This window comes from Cervus canadensis, chromosome 4 (assembly GCF_019320065.1).
Source record: "Cervus canadensis isolate Bull #8, Minnesota chromosome 4, ASM1932006v1, whole genome shotgun sequence".
Lineage (NCBI taxonomy): Eukaryota > Metazoa > Chordata > Mammalia > Artiodactyla > Cervidae > Cervus > Cervus canadensis.
This window is the reverse complement of record NC_057389.1, coordinates 95887083-95902652: the sequence shown is the minus strand read 5'-3', so window position 1 is coordinate 95902652 and position 15570 is coordinate 95887083. Positions and strand designations below refer to the sequence as shown.

At 43.6% G+C, this 15570-nt stretch overlaps 2 protein-coding genes across 3 annotated transcripts in view; both read left to right on the top strand.

Annotated features, from left to right (window-relative positions):
- The first annotated feature begins 1399 nt into the window (after positions 1–1399).
- The window catches only part of ADGRE3 (adhesion G protein-coupled receptor E3), a 59011-nt gene continuing 44840 nt past the window's right edge, over positions 1400–15570 (top strand). For both annotated transcript variants that reach the window (XM_043466954.1, XM_043466953.1), the window contains exons 1-3: positions 1400–1528; positions 9047–9097; positions 11164–11286. In XM_043466954.1, coding sequence (XP_043322889.1) covers positions 1504–1528; positions 9047–9097; positions 11164–11286 — 199 coding nt within the window. In that variant the 5' untranslated portion in view covers positions 1400–1503. The remainder of the gene's footprint in view (positions 1529–9046; positions 9098–11163; positions 11287–15570) is intronic.
- LOC122440566 (hypoxia-inducible factor 1-alpha inhibitor-like) lies at positions 11756–14594 on the top strand. Its single transcript, XM_043466955.1, has one exon. It carries the CDS (start codon positions 11774–11776, stop codon positions 12821–12823), a length of 1050 nt encoding a protein of 349 aa, XP_043322890.1. The 5' UTR covers positions 11756–11773; the 3' UTR covers positions 12824–14594.

Below are 15570 nucleotides of genomic sequence, written 5' to 3'. Positions count from 1 at the left end.
AAGACCTGCAGGAGATTTAAAAATTCCCACCCTTGTTATAACTTTTTTAAAGACTGTAGAATTATCAAAATACGTAAGAATCAAGTTTCAATGTGCTGTATGATGAGTGGATGAGGCTGTCCATTGTACTATTTCTTTGAATTCTTAGGCATGGGTTTGGCAGTGCAAATACTCTGTCATTAACAAATTCAATAAAAAGTAAATATATGGAAAAATCTGCAAACAATAAGTGCTGGAGGGGATGTAGAAAAAAAGAGAACCCTCTCACACTATTGGTGGGATTGTATATTGATACAGCCACAGTCAAGAACAGTATGGAGATTCCTTAAAAATCTAGGAATAAAAATACCATATGACCCAGGAATCCCACTATTGGGCATATACCCTGAGTTAACCATAATTCAAAAAGACACATGTACCCTAATGTTCATCGCAGCACTACTTACAACAGCCAGGACCTGGAGGCAAGCTAGTTGTCCATCAACAGATGAATAGACAAAGAATTTGTGATACATATATACAATGAAATATTACTCAACCATAAAAGGAACAAATCTGAGTCAGTAGATGAACCTAGAGCCTATTACACAGAATGAAGTAAGTCAGAAATAGAACAACAAATATGGTACATTAATGCATATGCATATATATATATGAAATCTAGAAAAATGGTAATGATGAACCTATTTGCAGGGCAGGAATAAAGATACAGAGAGAGAACAGAGTTGTGGACACAATGGGGGAAGAAGGTGGGACAAACTGATAGAGTAGCATGCAAACATACATACTACCATATGTGAAACAGATAGCCAGTGGGAAGTTACTACATAACACAGGGAGCTCAACCTGGTGCTTTGTGATGACCTAGAGGGGTGGGATGGGTGGGGGGGTGGTGGTGGGAAGTTCAAGAGGGAGGAGATATATGTATACATACGACTGATTCACATTCTTATACAGCAGAAACCAAGACAGCATTGTAAAGCAATTATCCTCCAACTTAAATTTTTTAAAAAAGAATACACTTTAGCTGCATTAAGCTAGGAAAAAAATGACTCTTTCAGAAACTTTAGGTAACAATAGAGACACTCTAAATTCTGGTTTATCCAGCTCAAAACCACAGGGTTATTTAAAGTTTATTTTGACACCAAAAGTCACTTCCTGCTCCTCGGATGATGCTCTGTAACTAAAGGGCATTCCTTTCCTAGGGTCAGTTGATTCTGTAATCCCAAAGACGATTAATAATAGCTAGGAAAATCTACTACACAGTGAGCATATGAAAATGTGTATAAAGGTGAAGAAAAGGTATATAAAATAAACAGATGAAAAGCAGAACCATGAGTCTGATGGTGAAAGACAGAAGAAGTTCACTTTTCTGATAGTGGTTTTCTAAGTCAGCTGACATAAGATATGTGTCAAGACTCATGAAATTTCCTTGAAATAGGAAAAGAGTCAAGAGCCCAACAGGGAGCCTTGAGAGCCGTGGTGAGGGTTACCTGCACAGGAATGCGCGGGTTATCGCTTCTTCCAGGTATGTGCAACCTTGACAGTGACTGTACCTTAACCTGCCCCGTATCAGGGGCTACTTAGTTGAATAATTAGTTGTCTTTTCCTTCTCCTTTATCTTCTGTTCTCTTTGAACACTCTTCTTTCCCCCTTAGATTATGGTTTTCTTCTTCACCACGCTATTCAAACTGTACTCTCAAATATCCCTAAAATTTTCCTTATGGTTCAATCCAATGAATTGCTCATCTTCCTCTTCACGGGCCTTATTTTCTAACTGATTTCCTCTCCTCCTTGATAAGCTAAATAAACAGGGTGACAATATACAGCCTTGACGTACTGCTTTCCCAATTTGGAACCAGTCCCTTGTTCCATGTCCGGTTCTAACTGTTGCTTCTTGACCTGCATAGAGGTTTCTCAGGAGGCAGGTCAGGTGGTCTGATATTCCCATCTCTTAAAGCATTTTCCACAGTTTGTTGTGATCCACACAGTCAAAGGCTTTAGTGTAGTCAATGAAGCAGAAGTAGATGCTTTTCTGGAATTCTCTTGCCTTCTCTATGATCCAGTGAATGTTGGCATTTTGATCCTTGGTTCCTCTGCTTTTTCTAAATCCAGCTTGTACATCTGGAAGTTCTCTGTTCCCATACTATTGAAATCTAGTTTGAAGGATTTTGAACATGACCTTACTATCATGTGAAATGAGTGCAATTGTGCAGTAGTTTGAACACTCTTTGGGATTGAAAGAAAACTGACCTTTTCCAGTTCTGTGGCCACTGCTGAGTTTTCCAAATTTGCTGGCATGTTGAATGCAGCACTTTAACAGCATCATCTTTCAGGATTTGAAATAGCTCAACTGGAATTCCATCACCTCCACTAGCTTTGTTCCTGGTGATGTATTCTAAGGTCCACTTGACTTCACACTCTAGGGTGTCTGGCTCTAGGTGAGTGATCACACCATTGTGGTTATCCTGGTCATTTAGAATTTTTTGTGTGTAGTCCTTCTGTGTATTCTTGCCACCTCTTCTTATTATCTTCTGCTTCTGTTAGGTCCCTACCATTTCTGTCCTTTATTGTGCCCATCTTTGCATGAAATGTTCCCTTGGTATCTCTAATTTTCTTGAAGAGATCTCTAGTCTTTCCCATTCTATTGTTTTCCTCTATTTCTTTGCACTGATCAATGAGGAAGGCTTTCTTATTTCTCCCTGCTATTCTTTGGAACTCTGCATTCAAATGGATATATCTCCCCTTTTCTCCTTTGCCTTTTGCTTCTCTTCTTTTCTCAGCTATTTGTAATGCCTCCTCAGACAGCCATTTTGCCTTTTTGCATCTTTTTCTTGGGGATGGTTTTGATCACCACCCACTGTACAATGTCACGAACCTCCATCCATAGTTCATCAGGCACTCTATCAGATCTAATCCCTTGAATCTATTTGTCACTTGCACTGTATAATCATAAGGGATTTGATTTAGGTCATATCTGAAAGGCTTAGTGGTTTTCCCTACTTTCTTCAATTTAAGTCTCAATTTGGCAACAAGAAGTTCATGATCTGAGCCACAGGCAGCTCTCAGTCTTTTTTTTTTGCTGACTGTTTAGGGCTTCTCCACGTTCAGCTGCAATGAACATAATCAATCTTGATTTCGGTATTGAGCATCTGGTGGTGTTCACGTGTAGAGTTGTCTCTTGTGTTGCTGGAAAATGGTATTTGCTATGACCAGTGCATTCTCTTGGAAAAACTCTATTAGCCTTTGCCCTGCTTCATTTTGTACTCCAAGCTCAAACTTGCCTGTTACTCCAGGTATCTCTTGACTTCCTGCTTTTGGAGAACCCTGGAAGATGATGAAGGACAAGGAAGCCTGGCATGCTGCAGTCCATGGGGTCGCAAAGTGTCGGACACAACTGAGCAACTGAACAACAATAGCCTCCTTGATAGGGCATTCCAGGTGGTTCATTGGAAAGAATCCTCCTGCCAATGCAGGAGACCCAAGTTCAATCCCTGGGTCAGGAAGATCCCCTGGAGCAGGAAATGACAATCCACTCCAGTATTCTTGTCTGGGAAATCCCATGGACAGAGGAGCCTGGCAGGCTATAGTCCATGGGGTTGCAAAAGAGTTGAACATGACTTAGCAACTAAACAACAACCACCACCACCTCCGTGATAATTTCTGTGACCCAGCCCTGCCCTACTCTTCCTCTGCCTCTCCTGGTATTATTTTTCCCTCCTCCTTTTCCCTTTTCCTGAATATTAGCAACAATAACCAACATTTTCAAGTACTCACTATGCACCTTGTATGTTAACCCATTAATCCCCCTAATGGGCTCATCAGGTGAAGACTAATATTATTTCCATCTTGTGGATAAGAAAGCTGGAGCACAGAGAGATTATGGTAATCGTCCAAGGTCACACAGCTTGTAAATGGTAGAACTAGGATTTGAACCCAAGCCACCTCACTCCAGATTTTTGTTAATATGCTTTTGATTGGTTTTTTTTTTTTTCTTTTTTTCTACTCTTTCTCTCTAGAGGTATCCCAAGACTCCTTGACTTCACCTCTGCAGAAGGTTCTCCAACTTTGAAACCCCTTCCATTCTCTGGCTCCAGATCAAATAACAATATCAATAGCTGCAATATCAGCCCAAACTAACATATATTTGAGCACCAACTTTAGGCTGGCATCAGGCTAAGATTGTCCTATATTCATTATCACACAGTACCTCCATATTACAGACACAAAAATGGCACCACAGAGAGGTTGCTCAAAATCTCACAGTTATTTAGTTGCAGAGGCAGGTAACAGACCATAAAGTCTATCAAAATAGTATAATATTAATATAAGCTACTTGAAGGAAAATGCCAGGTCCCCTTACCCTTGCAGCCCCTTCTGCAACATCTCCATGCAAGAGGGATCTGGTATATATTTGTGGAGTCAAATTTAAGTGAAAGAGTGTGCAATATTTTATATATCAATTATGCCCGCATGCATGCTTCCTAAGTTGTTTCAGTCGTGTCCGACTCTTGGCAACCCCATGGACTGTAGCCCGTGAGTCTCCTCTGTTCATGGCATTCTCCAGACAAGAATACTAGAGTGGGTTGCCATTTCCTCCTCCAGGGGCTCATCCCAATCCACGTAGCAAACCCAAGTCTCCTAAGGCTCTTGCATTTCAGAAGGATCCTTTACCACTAGCACCACCTGGGAAGCCCATCAATTATGCCTAGAAAAGTTTAAAAATTATTTTAATGAGAGAAGTGCAAACAAGGTGTTTCCTGCTTTGGGGCAACTGCAGGCAGAGTTCTGGAAACTCCTAAGATGGATCATTTGTGAATGTCAGTTATCCATGAACTCTCTGCCCTCATCCCGAGATGGAAGAGGCAGGGTGATAGAATGAGCAGCAAGTGAAGAATTAAAATAGAATTCTACACTTATGGTTACCAGGGGGAAGGATGGGGGGAATTGGCTAGTTAGGGAGTTTGGAATGGACATGTACACAGTCCTGTATTTAAAATAGATAACCAACAGGGTCCTACTGTATAGCTCAGGGAACTCTGGTCAGTGGTATGTGGCAGCCTGGATGGGAGGGGAGTTTGGGAAAGAATGTATACATGTATATGTTTGGCTGAGTCCCTTTGCTGTCCACCTGAAACTGTCACAATATTGTTAATCAACTGTGCTCCTACACAAAATAAAAAGTTAAGAAATAGAAATCTATTGCAAATAAAATGATACTTGAGGCAGCTAGCCTTTATGGAGTGATTTCAGCCAAACATTGTGCTTTGCACACTTATGTCATCACCCCAAACCCAGGAGACAGGCAACACTGTCACCCTGTTCCATATATGGAATCTTAGAGAAGTTAAACAACTTGCTCAAATTTGCACAACTGGTGTCAGAAGCATTTGACCCCTAGGGGACCTGTTTCTTCATGAACAGAAAGAGTCAGCTGAAGATTTCTAAAGTCTCCTAGAATTCCGGGATCCTGACATGCTAATGACTCTTTGAGAACTCTAAGTTAAGTCTCGTGTGCATATTATCGAGCACAGGATTGCTGGCTGGGCTGAAAGGAGACCTTTGAAGACTAGCCTTCAGGAAAGTTGATGGTGCCCAGACTGCCTGCATTTTAGGAACCAGGAAATGCTGTCCAGCCACGTGTTTGACTAGCTGCCTCTGCAAGCTATAGTCGCCACTGGGGCAGATGTGATGTTAGTGTTGCTGTTGTCGTAGTTGTTGTTCTAGTTGTGGTGAATGGCAGCTACTCTCCAATGTCCATTCTACTTGGTTGGTTTCTGAACAATTGTTGTTTTTGTTTAGTCACTAAGTCTTTGGGATCCCACGGACTGCAGCACATCAGGCTTCCCTGTCCATCACTATCTCCCGGAGTTTGCTCAAACTCATGTCCACTGTGCCAGTGATAACATCCAGCCATCTCATCCTCTGTCGTCCCCTTCTCCTCCTGCCCTCAATCTTTCCCAACATCAGGGTCTTTTCCAATGAGTCAGTTCTTCACATCAGGTGGCCAAACTATGAGAGCTTCAGCTTCAGCATTGGTCCTTCCAATTCAGGGTTGATTTCTTTTAGGACTGACTGGTTTGATCTCCTTGCAGTTCAAGGGACTCTCAAGACTCTTCTCCAACACCACAATTCAAAAGCACCAATTCTTCGGTGCTCAGCCTTCTTTATGGTCCAATTCTCACATCTATATATGACTATGGGGAAAATCATAGCTTTGACTAGACGGACCTTTGTCAGCAAACTGATGTCTCTGCTTTTTAATATGCTGTCTAGGTTTGCCACAGCTTTTCTTCCAAGGAGCAAGCATCGTTTAATTTCATGGCTGCAGTCACTGTCCACAGTGATTTTGGAGATTAAGAAAATAAAATTTGTCACTGTTTCCACTTTTCCCCTTTCTGTTTGCCACGAAGTGATGGGACTGGATGCCATGATCTTAGTTTTTTGAATGTTGAGTTTTAAGTCAGTTTTTTCACTCTCCTCTTTTACCTTCATCAAAAGGGTTTTTAGTTCTTCTTTAATTTCTGCTATTAGAGTGGTATCATCTGCATATCTGAGATTGTTGAAATTTCTCCTGGAAATCTTGATTCCAACTTGTGATTCATCCAGCCTGACATTTTGCATGATGTACTCTGCATATGAGTTAAATAAGCAGGGTGACAATATAAAGCCTTGATGTATTCCCTTCCCAGTTTTGAACCAGTAAGTTTTTCCATGTCCATTTCTAACTGTTGCTTCTTGACCTGCACACAGGTTTCTCAGTAGACAGGTAAGGTGGTCTGGTATTCCCATCTCTTTAGGAATTTTCTACAGTTCTTTGTGATCCACATAGTCCAGGGTTTTTCATAGTCAATGAAGCAGAAGTAGATGCCTTTCTGGAATTCCCTTGCTTTTTCTATGATCTAACTAATGCTGACAGTTTGATCTCTGGTACCTCTACCTTTTCTCTATCCAGCTTGAACACCTGGAAGTTCTTGGTTCACATACTGCTGAAGCCTAGCTTGAAGGATTTTGAGTGTTGCTTTGCTAGCATATGAAATGAGAGCAATAGAACTGTAGTTTGAACATTCTTTGGCATTGCCTTTATTTGGTATTGAAATGAAAGCTTACCTTTTCCAGTCATACCAGTTGTTAAATATATTGTACTTGCCAACGGAAAATTATTCTAGACATTAGTATATGATAAGAGAATGAAAAGGAGGTAAGGAGAGAACTAACAATGAGAATGGTGTAAGATTTATTAAGAAAGGAAGAAAACACCCACCTATCCATCCAGTACCTTCAGGTCTTTGCAAAAGCAGGAACATGGCTGATGACACCACCAGATGTTGCAAAGGTTTGGGGAAGAAAAAATGCACTTTAGCAGCCACAGTAGAAGCAGACTTCACATAGAGGCAGCCTTTATTTTCCAAAAAGGCAGAAACAACACTTCCCTTCCAAGATACGTTTCTGGAATCTTGCCAATCCTCCATCAAGAGGAAGACACTTGAATCTGGGTGGACATACGGCTTGCTTATAACCAAGAGAATATGGTGGAATGGAGCTGCATGACTTTTTTGACTGGATCTTGAGAGAAGATGTAGCCTGGTTGGCCTGAAAACTCATGCTTAGAGCTCTGAAGCACCATGGGAGCTGCCCGACCAACACTGCTATGATGGGAGGAAGCCCAACTATCCCAGGCCCTGAGGTTACATGAAGGGACAGCAATGCTCTGCCAGTTCCCAGCCACTTCAGCCCATTCACAGTCTAGCAGTAACTGCCTAAGAAACCTCAAGCCACAAACGCTCAGCTGAGTCTTTTCCAGATGCCCAAATTACAGAAATCATGAGAGATAACGGAATAAATGTTGCTTTTTATATACATTCTTTGCTTAATATTCTTTGCCATTATGGTTTATCATAGGTTATTTTTTTAAATTGGAGGACAGTTGCTTTACAATATTGTGTTAGTTTCTGCCATACAATAATGTGAATCAGCTATGCAAGCATGCTGAGTTGCTTCAGGCATGTCCGACTCTTTGCGACCCTATGGACTGTAGCCCGCCAGGTTCCTACGTCCATGAGATTCTCCAGGCAAGAATACTGGAGGGGATTGCAATGCCCTCCTCCAGGGGATCTTTCCTGACCCAGTGATGGAACCCATGGCTCCTGCATTGCAGGCAGATTCTTTACCACTAAGCCATTGGGGAAGTCCTGAATCAGCTATTTGTATACATATATCCCTTCCCTCTTGAGCCTCCCTCTCACTTCCTGCATTTGACCCCTCTAGGTCATCACAGAGCACCAGCTGAGCTCCCTATGCTACACAGCATCTTCCCGCAAGCTATCTATTTTACACATGGTAGTGTATATATATCAGTGCTACCTTCTGAGTTTATCCTGCCTTCTCTTTCCCCTGCTGTGTCCACAAGTCCATTCTGTATGTCAGCACCTCTATTCCTGCCCTGCAAAAAGGTTCATCAGTACCATCTTTTAAGATTCCATATACATGTGTTAATATACAATATTTTTCTCTTTTTGTCTTACTTCACTCTGTGTGACAGACTCTAGGTTCATCCACATCACTACAAAAGACCCAATTTCATTCCTTTTTGTGGATGAGTAATATTCCATTGTATATATGTACCACGACTTCTTTATCCATTCATTTGTTGATGGACATCTAGGTTACCTCCGTGCCCTGGCTTTTGTAAACAGTACTACGATGAACATTGGTGTATATGTGTCTTTTTGAATTATGCTTTTTCTTAGGGTGGGATTTCTGGATCATACAGTAGATTTATTCCTAGTTTTTTAAGAAATCTCCCTACTGTTCTCCATACTGACTATATCCACTTACATTCCCACCTATAGTGCAAAAGCGTTTCCTTTCTCCACATCCTCTCCATCATTTAATGTTCGTAGTTTTTTGATGATGGGAATGTTGTTTATTAAGGGCAATAATTATCATTATTCGTCAATCAGTAACTGATACCCAGCCCTTGGGGAATATCCTGGGCTCTTTCCTCAACCATTTCATGTGTCTCCCTTGTGTTTCACTGTTCCAGGACTCTGCTTTCTGCTAAGCCTTTCAGGAGCCGTGGCTCGACAAATCAAAGGTGAGTGCTCGAAGCCTTGCTTTTCCATAGCCAGAGACCAGTGAGTATGTAGACCAATGATGCACCTGAGGCCACTTACATCTTCCATCAGGATAGAGAAAGGAGGCTGCTTCTGGGAACAGAACTGGGGCAGCCTCACTCCTGTAACTCTTTTTAATTCAAAATTTCATCAAATTTAGGTATCTTTTTTTGGCTGCACTGGGTCTTCGTTGCTGCCCGAGAATTTTCTCAAGTTGTGATGAGCAGGAGCTGCTCTCTAGTTGTGATGTGTGGGCTTCTCGTTGCAGTGGCTTCTCTTGTTGCAGAGCATGAGCTTCAGCAGATGTGGTTCCTGGGCTCTAGAGCACAAGCTCAGTAGTTGTAGTGCATGGGCTTAGTTGCTCTGTAGCATGTGGAATCTTCCCAGACCAGGGATCAAACCCGTGTACCCTGCGTTGACAAGTGGATTCTTAACCACTAAACCACCAGGGAAGTCCTCAGTTATCTTTTCTATTTTACTATTATGTGCCCAAGGTAGAAGTAGAACAGTGAATCAAACACACCAAGTCTCATGAAGTGAACATTCTGGTGGGGAGAGACAGAGCATGATAATAATCATTTCATCCCATTCATAAGCAAGTCAACAAAAAATGAGCAAGGTCATTTCAGCTTGACTTTAATCCCTAGGCCAACTCACTAGATTCTGAGTCACCAAGTCTAGAGTGGGGCCTGAGATTCTGCATTTCTAGCCAAAAGCCAGAGGATGCATTCTGAGTAAAGGCTCTGCATGTTGTCCTCCGTTGTATTCCCAGCCTCCACTCCCCATGAGCCCTGGCAAGCTCCCAGATTTCTCCACTAGACCTAAAGCTTAAGATACTTCCTCAGCTACATTATTCCCATTAATTTTCTTTTTTTAAGATTTTTTTTCTTTTTTAAAAATAATTATTGTATTTATTTTTGGCTGTGTTGGGTCTTTGTTGCTCCACACGATTTTCTCTAGTTACAGCCAGTGGGGACTAGTATCTAGTTGTAGGGACGAGGGCTTCTCTTGCAGTGGCTTCTCTTGTTGCAGAGCATGGGCTCTAAGTCCCTCAGTAGTCGTGGTTCACAGGCTCTTGGGCCCGGGCTAAGTAGCTGTGGCACAGGGCTTGGTCGCTCCTCAGCATATGGGATCTTCCCAGACCAGGGATTGAACCCATATCTCCTGCATTGGCAGGTGGATTCTTTACCACTGAGCCACTAGCAAAGCCCCCTCCACTCATTTTCAATGGACCACAAATAAGATCCTTAGTGATCTCCATCTAAATGAAGTTATACATAGGGTTACAAAGGTAACATGCACCCTTATCAGAATATACCTTCTGTGGTACCCTACAAATTCAAGTTTTTGTAATCACAGCTGACACTGGTTATGTGCCAGGCACTGCTCAAAGCATTTTATATGGATTAATCCACTTACCCCTCACAATAACCCATTTTACAGAGGAGGAAACTGAGGCACAAAGCAGTTAGGACACTTGTGCAAAGACACACAGGTGGGAAGAGGTGGAGCCAGAATCAAATCCATTGTCCAAGCTCTTAACCAACTCATCCCCTTTTCTATATTCTGCAATGATCTTGAGAATAGCATAGTTATACTGCACTGAAAGGTTTGTGTTAAAAATTAACTGGTTTAATGCCAACCCCAGTCCTTTATCATGCACAAGAATCACACGTGCATAGCTTGGGTTTGATGTCTTTCATTCTTTAATGTACTAGCATTTCACAAAAGGAAAAGGGTGCCGCTTCCTCAGCCTTGAGAGGCCCTGGCTCAAAGACAAAACCAAATAATAACAGGAGAGTTTTTGACTCAAATGTAGTTCAGTCACTCAGTCGTGTCTAACTCTTTTGCGACCCCAGGGACTGTAGCACTCCAGGCCTCCCTGTCCATCACCAGCTCCCGGAGCTTCCTCAAACTCATGTCCATCAAGTTGGTGATGCCATCCAACCATCTCATCCTCCGTCGTCCCCTTCTCCTCCTGCCTTCAATCTTTCCCAGCATCAGGTCTGACTCAAATGACATCTGACCTAACTCTCTTCTCTTGCAGGGACCTGTACCCATTGCCCCCAAAATGGTTTATGTGTCAATAATACTCACTGTACCTGCAAACCTGGATACATTTCTTCATCCAAGGAGAAATACTTCAGCTACCGCTTCGAGACATGTGAAGGTAAAGGGGTAATTTTCTTTTCTTTGTTTTTTTGTTTGTTTGTTTGTTTTTTGGCTGTGCTAGGCCTTAGTTGCAACACGCAGGACCTTTTAGTTGCAGAATGCAAACACTTAGTTCCCTGACTAGGGGTCGAACCCAGGCCTCTTGCATTGGGAGCTCAGAGTCTTAGTCACTGAACTACCAGGGAATCCCAGGGGTAACTTTCAAATCACCCAGAGGTGGATGTGGAAGGAAGGCAGCATAAAGGCTGTGAGGAAGTAACCATAATATGTAATGCTGAAAACCCTGCCAACTCAACCTTCACCAAGAAAAATGCTTTCATGGTGTCAGAAAAGTAGACTTTTCCAGAACTTGCATGTGTCTGACTCTTTGTGACCCCAAGGACTATAGCCTGCCAGGCTCCTCTGTCCATGGGATTTTCCAGCAAGAATACTGGAGTGAAAAAAAAAAAAGAATACTGGCGCTGGGGCCGTCCCTAGCGGTAGAGATGGCGGCGACAGCAACGGAGGCCGCGTCCTCGGCCCCTGGAGAACCCCGGGAAGAGGCTGAAGGTCCTGGTCCCGCCTGGGATGAGTCCCAACTGCGCAGTTACACCTTCCCGACCCGGCCCATCCCGCGTTTGAGTCAAAGCGACCCCCGGGCGGAGGAGCTTATCGAGAATGAGGAGCCTGTGGTGCTGACTGACACAAATCTTGTGTATCCTGCACTAAAATGGGATCTTGAATACCTGCAAGAAAATATTGGCAACGGTGACTTCTCCGTGTACAGTGCCAGCACCCACAAGTTCTTGTACTATGATGAGAAGAAGATGGCTAATTTCCAGAACTTTAAGCCAAGGTCCAACAGGGAAGAAATGAAATTTTATGAGTTTGTTGAGAAACTGCAGGATATACAGCAGCGAGGAGGTGAAGAGAGGTTGTATCTACAGCAAACACTCAATGATACTGTCGGCAGGAAGATTGTCATGGACTTCTTGGGTTTTAACTGGAACTGGATTAATAAGCAACAGGGAAAGCATGGCTGGGGTCAGCTGACCTCTAACCTGCTGCTTATTGGCATGGAAGGAAATGTGACACCTGCTCACTATGATGAGCAACAGAACTTCTTTGCTCAGATAAAAGGCTATAAGCGATGCATTTTGTTCCCTCCGGATCAGTTTGAGTGCCTCTACCCGTATCCTGTTCATCATCCCTGTGACAGACAGAGCCAGGTGGACTTTGACAATCCTGACTACGAGAGGTTTCCCAATTTCCAGAACGTGGTTGGTTACGAAACAGTTGTTGGCCCCGGTGATGTTCTTTACATCCCAATGTACTGGTGGCATCACATAGAGTCATTACTAAATGGGGGGATAACCATCACTGTGAACTTCTGGTATAAGGGGGCCCCGACTCCTAAGAGGATTGAATATCCTCTCAAAGCCCATCAGAAAGTGGCCATCATGAGGAACATTGAGAAGATGCTTGGAGAGGCCTTGGGGAACCCACAAGAGGTGGGGCCCTTGTTGAACACAATGATCAAGGGCAGATACAACTAGCCTGCCAGGAGTCAAGGCCTCCTGCCAGATGACTGCTAGCCCGTCCACACCGCTTCATTGATGAGGACAGGAGACTCCAAGCGCTAGTATTGCACGCTGCACTTAATGGACTGGACTCTTGCCATGGCCCTGGAGGCAGGTGTTTGGGGCAAGGCAGGGTGGTTGGCACTCCACTCCCATTCGGAGGGACTTCTTACCCTTGCCTCTGTGCCCCAGCACCTTCCCTCTCTGCCCCCTAAAGTCCTGCATTCAGTGTGTGGAGTCCCCAGCTTCTGGTTGTCATCATGTCTGTGTGTTAGTCTGTCAACCTCGGGGTGTGTGTGCGTGTGTGTGCCTGCACACGTGTGTATGTGTTTGTTCCTTGCTCCCTTCTCCTGGGTCAGGATGCCACTTTTGGCTCTCGGCTCTGTCTCCTGCAACCTCAGTGCCTCAGCCTGAGAGAGAGGAGATGCTCTCGGATGCCCCCACATCTGGGCTACAGGGCCACAGCTGTCCTGTCTGTGAGGTCAGTCTGCCCCCTCCCAGTTTTCACAGAGTGAGGCTCTAGGCTGGTAGGAGTGCTACGGGGACTCTAATGGGAGAGATAGGGAGGGGGAGGCGTCCCTCTGAGAGCCTCAATAGCTTCCTGGGAGAGCGCATTAGGCAGGGTTCCAGCTTGGACCTTCAAGCTTAAGCCATACACAGAAAAGCGCCTTGGGACAAACGAACCAAGGATTGTGCAGAACTTCCACATTACAGGAGTTTTACAGACAACTTCTCTCTTTCAGCACCAGCTCTTGCTCTCTGTCCTGAGTGCCAGGGGAGTCCTCTAGCAATGGCTTCTGTAGGTTCTAAGGGTGCAAGCCTTTGTGGATGTGTGTGTGTGCATGTGTGTCTACACTGGCCTGCCTCTCTGCTTACCAAGTTTCTACTGCTTAACCTTGTCCGATGGAACATACAGCAGGAGCTCCAAAGCAGTACTGCCTGACCTGGTCTAAAGCTTTTAAACTCATTTTTAGCCATTGGATGATGGTCAGGCCTCACTGCAACAACCTGCCTGAGACTGGCTAGAGCCTCCAGGTCCTATGACCCTCCCCACCCAGGCCAAGTCCTCTGCTATGTCTGTGGAGCTTCCTGGCTCAAGTAGACTAAGTGGGGTCAAGCCGAGGCAGCTAACTCACCACCTGTCATCCACCTCATGGCAAGGGCAAAAATGTAGCCTTGCCTCTTGAAGCCAGCACCTCTGCCAGACCCCACTGTAATGTTCCACAAACACCCTCACAAGTGAGGGCAACTGGTGGAGCATGGAGTGGAATTCCTTTTCTGTTTATAGTTACTTGTGGGAACCCCTCTCAGGGCTGCAGCTTACAGCTGGGCCACTGGGCACTGCAAAACTCAAAGGGCCGTCATTCACACCTGTGTGGTGGAAGTGGGGCCCTTGGAATTGGGCAGTGTGGTGGCCCTGCGTCCTGTCACCTCCACTCCCATCTCCACGCCCCTTCTCTTTGGAAGGAAAAAGGAGTTGGAAGTCTCTGGGTTCATTTTTTTTTTTTTTGCCAAAGGTTTACTTCCAGTGTCTGAGCTGTGGCTCTCACCCCCAGAGCTCAGTTTATAGTTACAGTGCACTGATGGACTGAGGATGCCGCGTGTGTGTGCATGAGCGCACCTGTGTGTATTTTGGGGTGGGGTGTTTATTTTTAGTACGCCATGCTGGGGTTCTCTGATGCAGTGTGGGTGTTCAAACACGGTACCTTCTAAAGTGTAGTTCTTTCAAATATAGCCAATGCTGGAAAATGTGAAAAAAAAAAAAAAAAAGAATACTGGAGTGACTTGCCATTTCTTCCTCCAGGGGATATTCTCGACCCAGGGATCGAACCTGCGTCTCCTGTAGCTCCTGCGTTGCAGGCGGGTTCTTTACTGCTGAGCCACCAGAGAAGCCCCCTTCCATAACTTAACTAGGTCTCACTTTCCTCCTCCATATTGTGGGGATAATAATGCTGACCTCATGAGGCTGGAAGGGGAATTGAATAAGGTACTTAATGTGACCATACTGCATGAATTACAAAGCACAATGCAATTTTGTGCAATTTTTAAAACATTTTCTTGGCTGCACAGCACAGCATGTGGGATATTAGTTCCCCAACCAGAGATCAAATCTGCACCCTAGCTTTTTTACCGCTGAGCCATCAGGAAAGCCCTCGTTTACTATTTTTTTATTTCAGTTCTAATATCTCCCTAATTTCTTTTTTCCAAGGTCTTAAATACTCAGGTGCTTTATTTTTCATCTTTCTTCAAAATAAGGACATTTAAGGCCATAACTTTTCCTGTAGTAAAGGTTCAGATATATTCTACAGGAAGAAATATTATTTTTATTAATCTGTGAATGGTTTGTAATTTCCTTTTGAAGTTTTGTCACTCCAAGAATTATATGGGAGGGTACTTCCTAATTTCCAAACAGTTAAGACTTTTTGTACATGTTTTAATTATATATTCTTAATTTTTAAATTTTTATTTTTATTGATTTACAATGTTGTGTCACAAAAAGATACAATGTTGTGTTACTTTCTGTTGTAACGCATATGTATATGCGTGAATCAGTCATGCATATACATATAGCCACTCTTTTTTATATTCTTTTCCCATATAGGTCATTACAGAGTACTGAGTAGATTTCCCTGTGCTACACAGCAGGTTTTTATTAGCTATCTACTTTATATCTAGTAATGCGTATATGTCAATCCCAGTCTCCCAATTTATCCTTCCCCTCC

What these genes read in the sequence shown, in the direction of transcription:
- LOC122440566 (XM_043466955.1), top strand. Translation starts at nt 11,774, where the DNA reads ATGGCGGCGACAGCAACGGAGGCCGCGTCCTCGGCCCCTGGAGAACCC.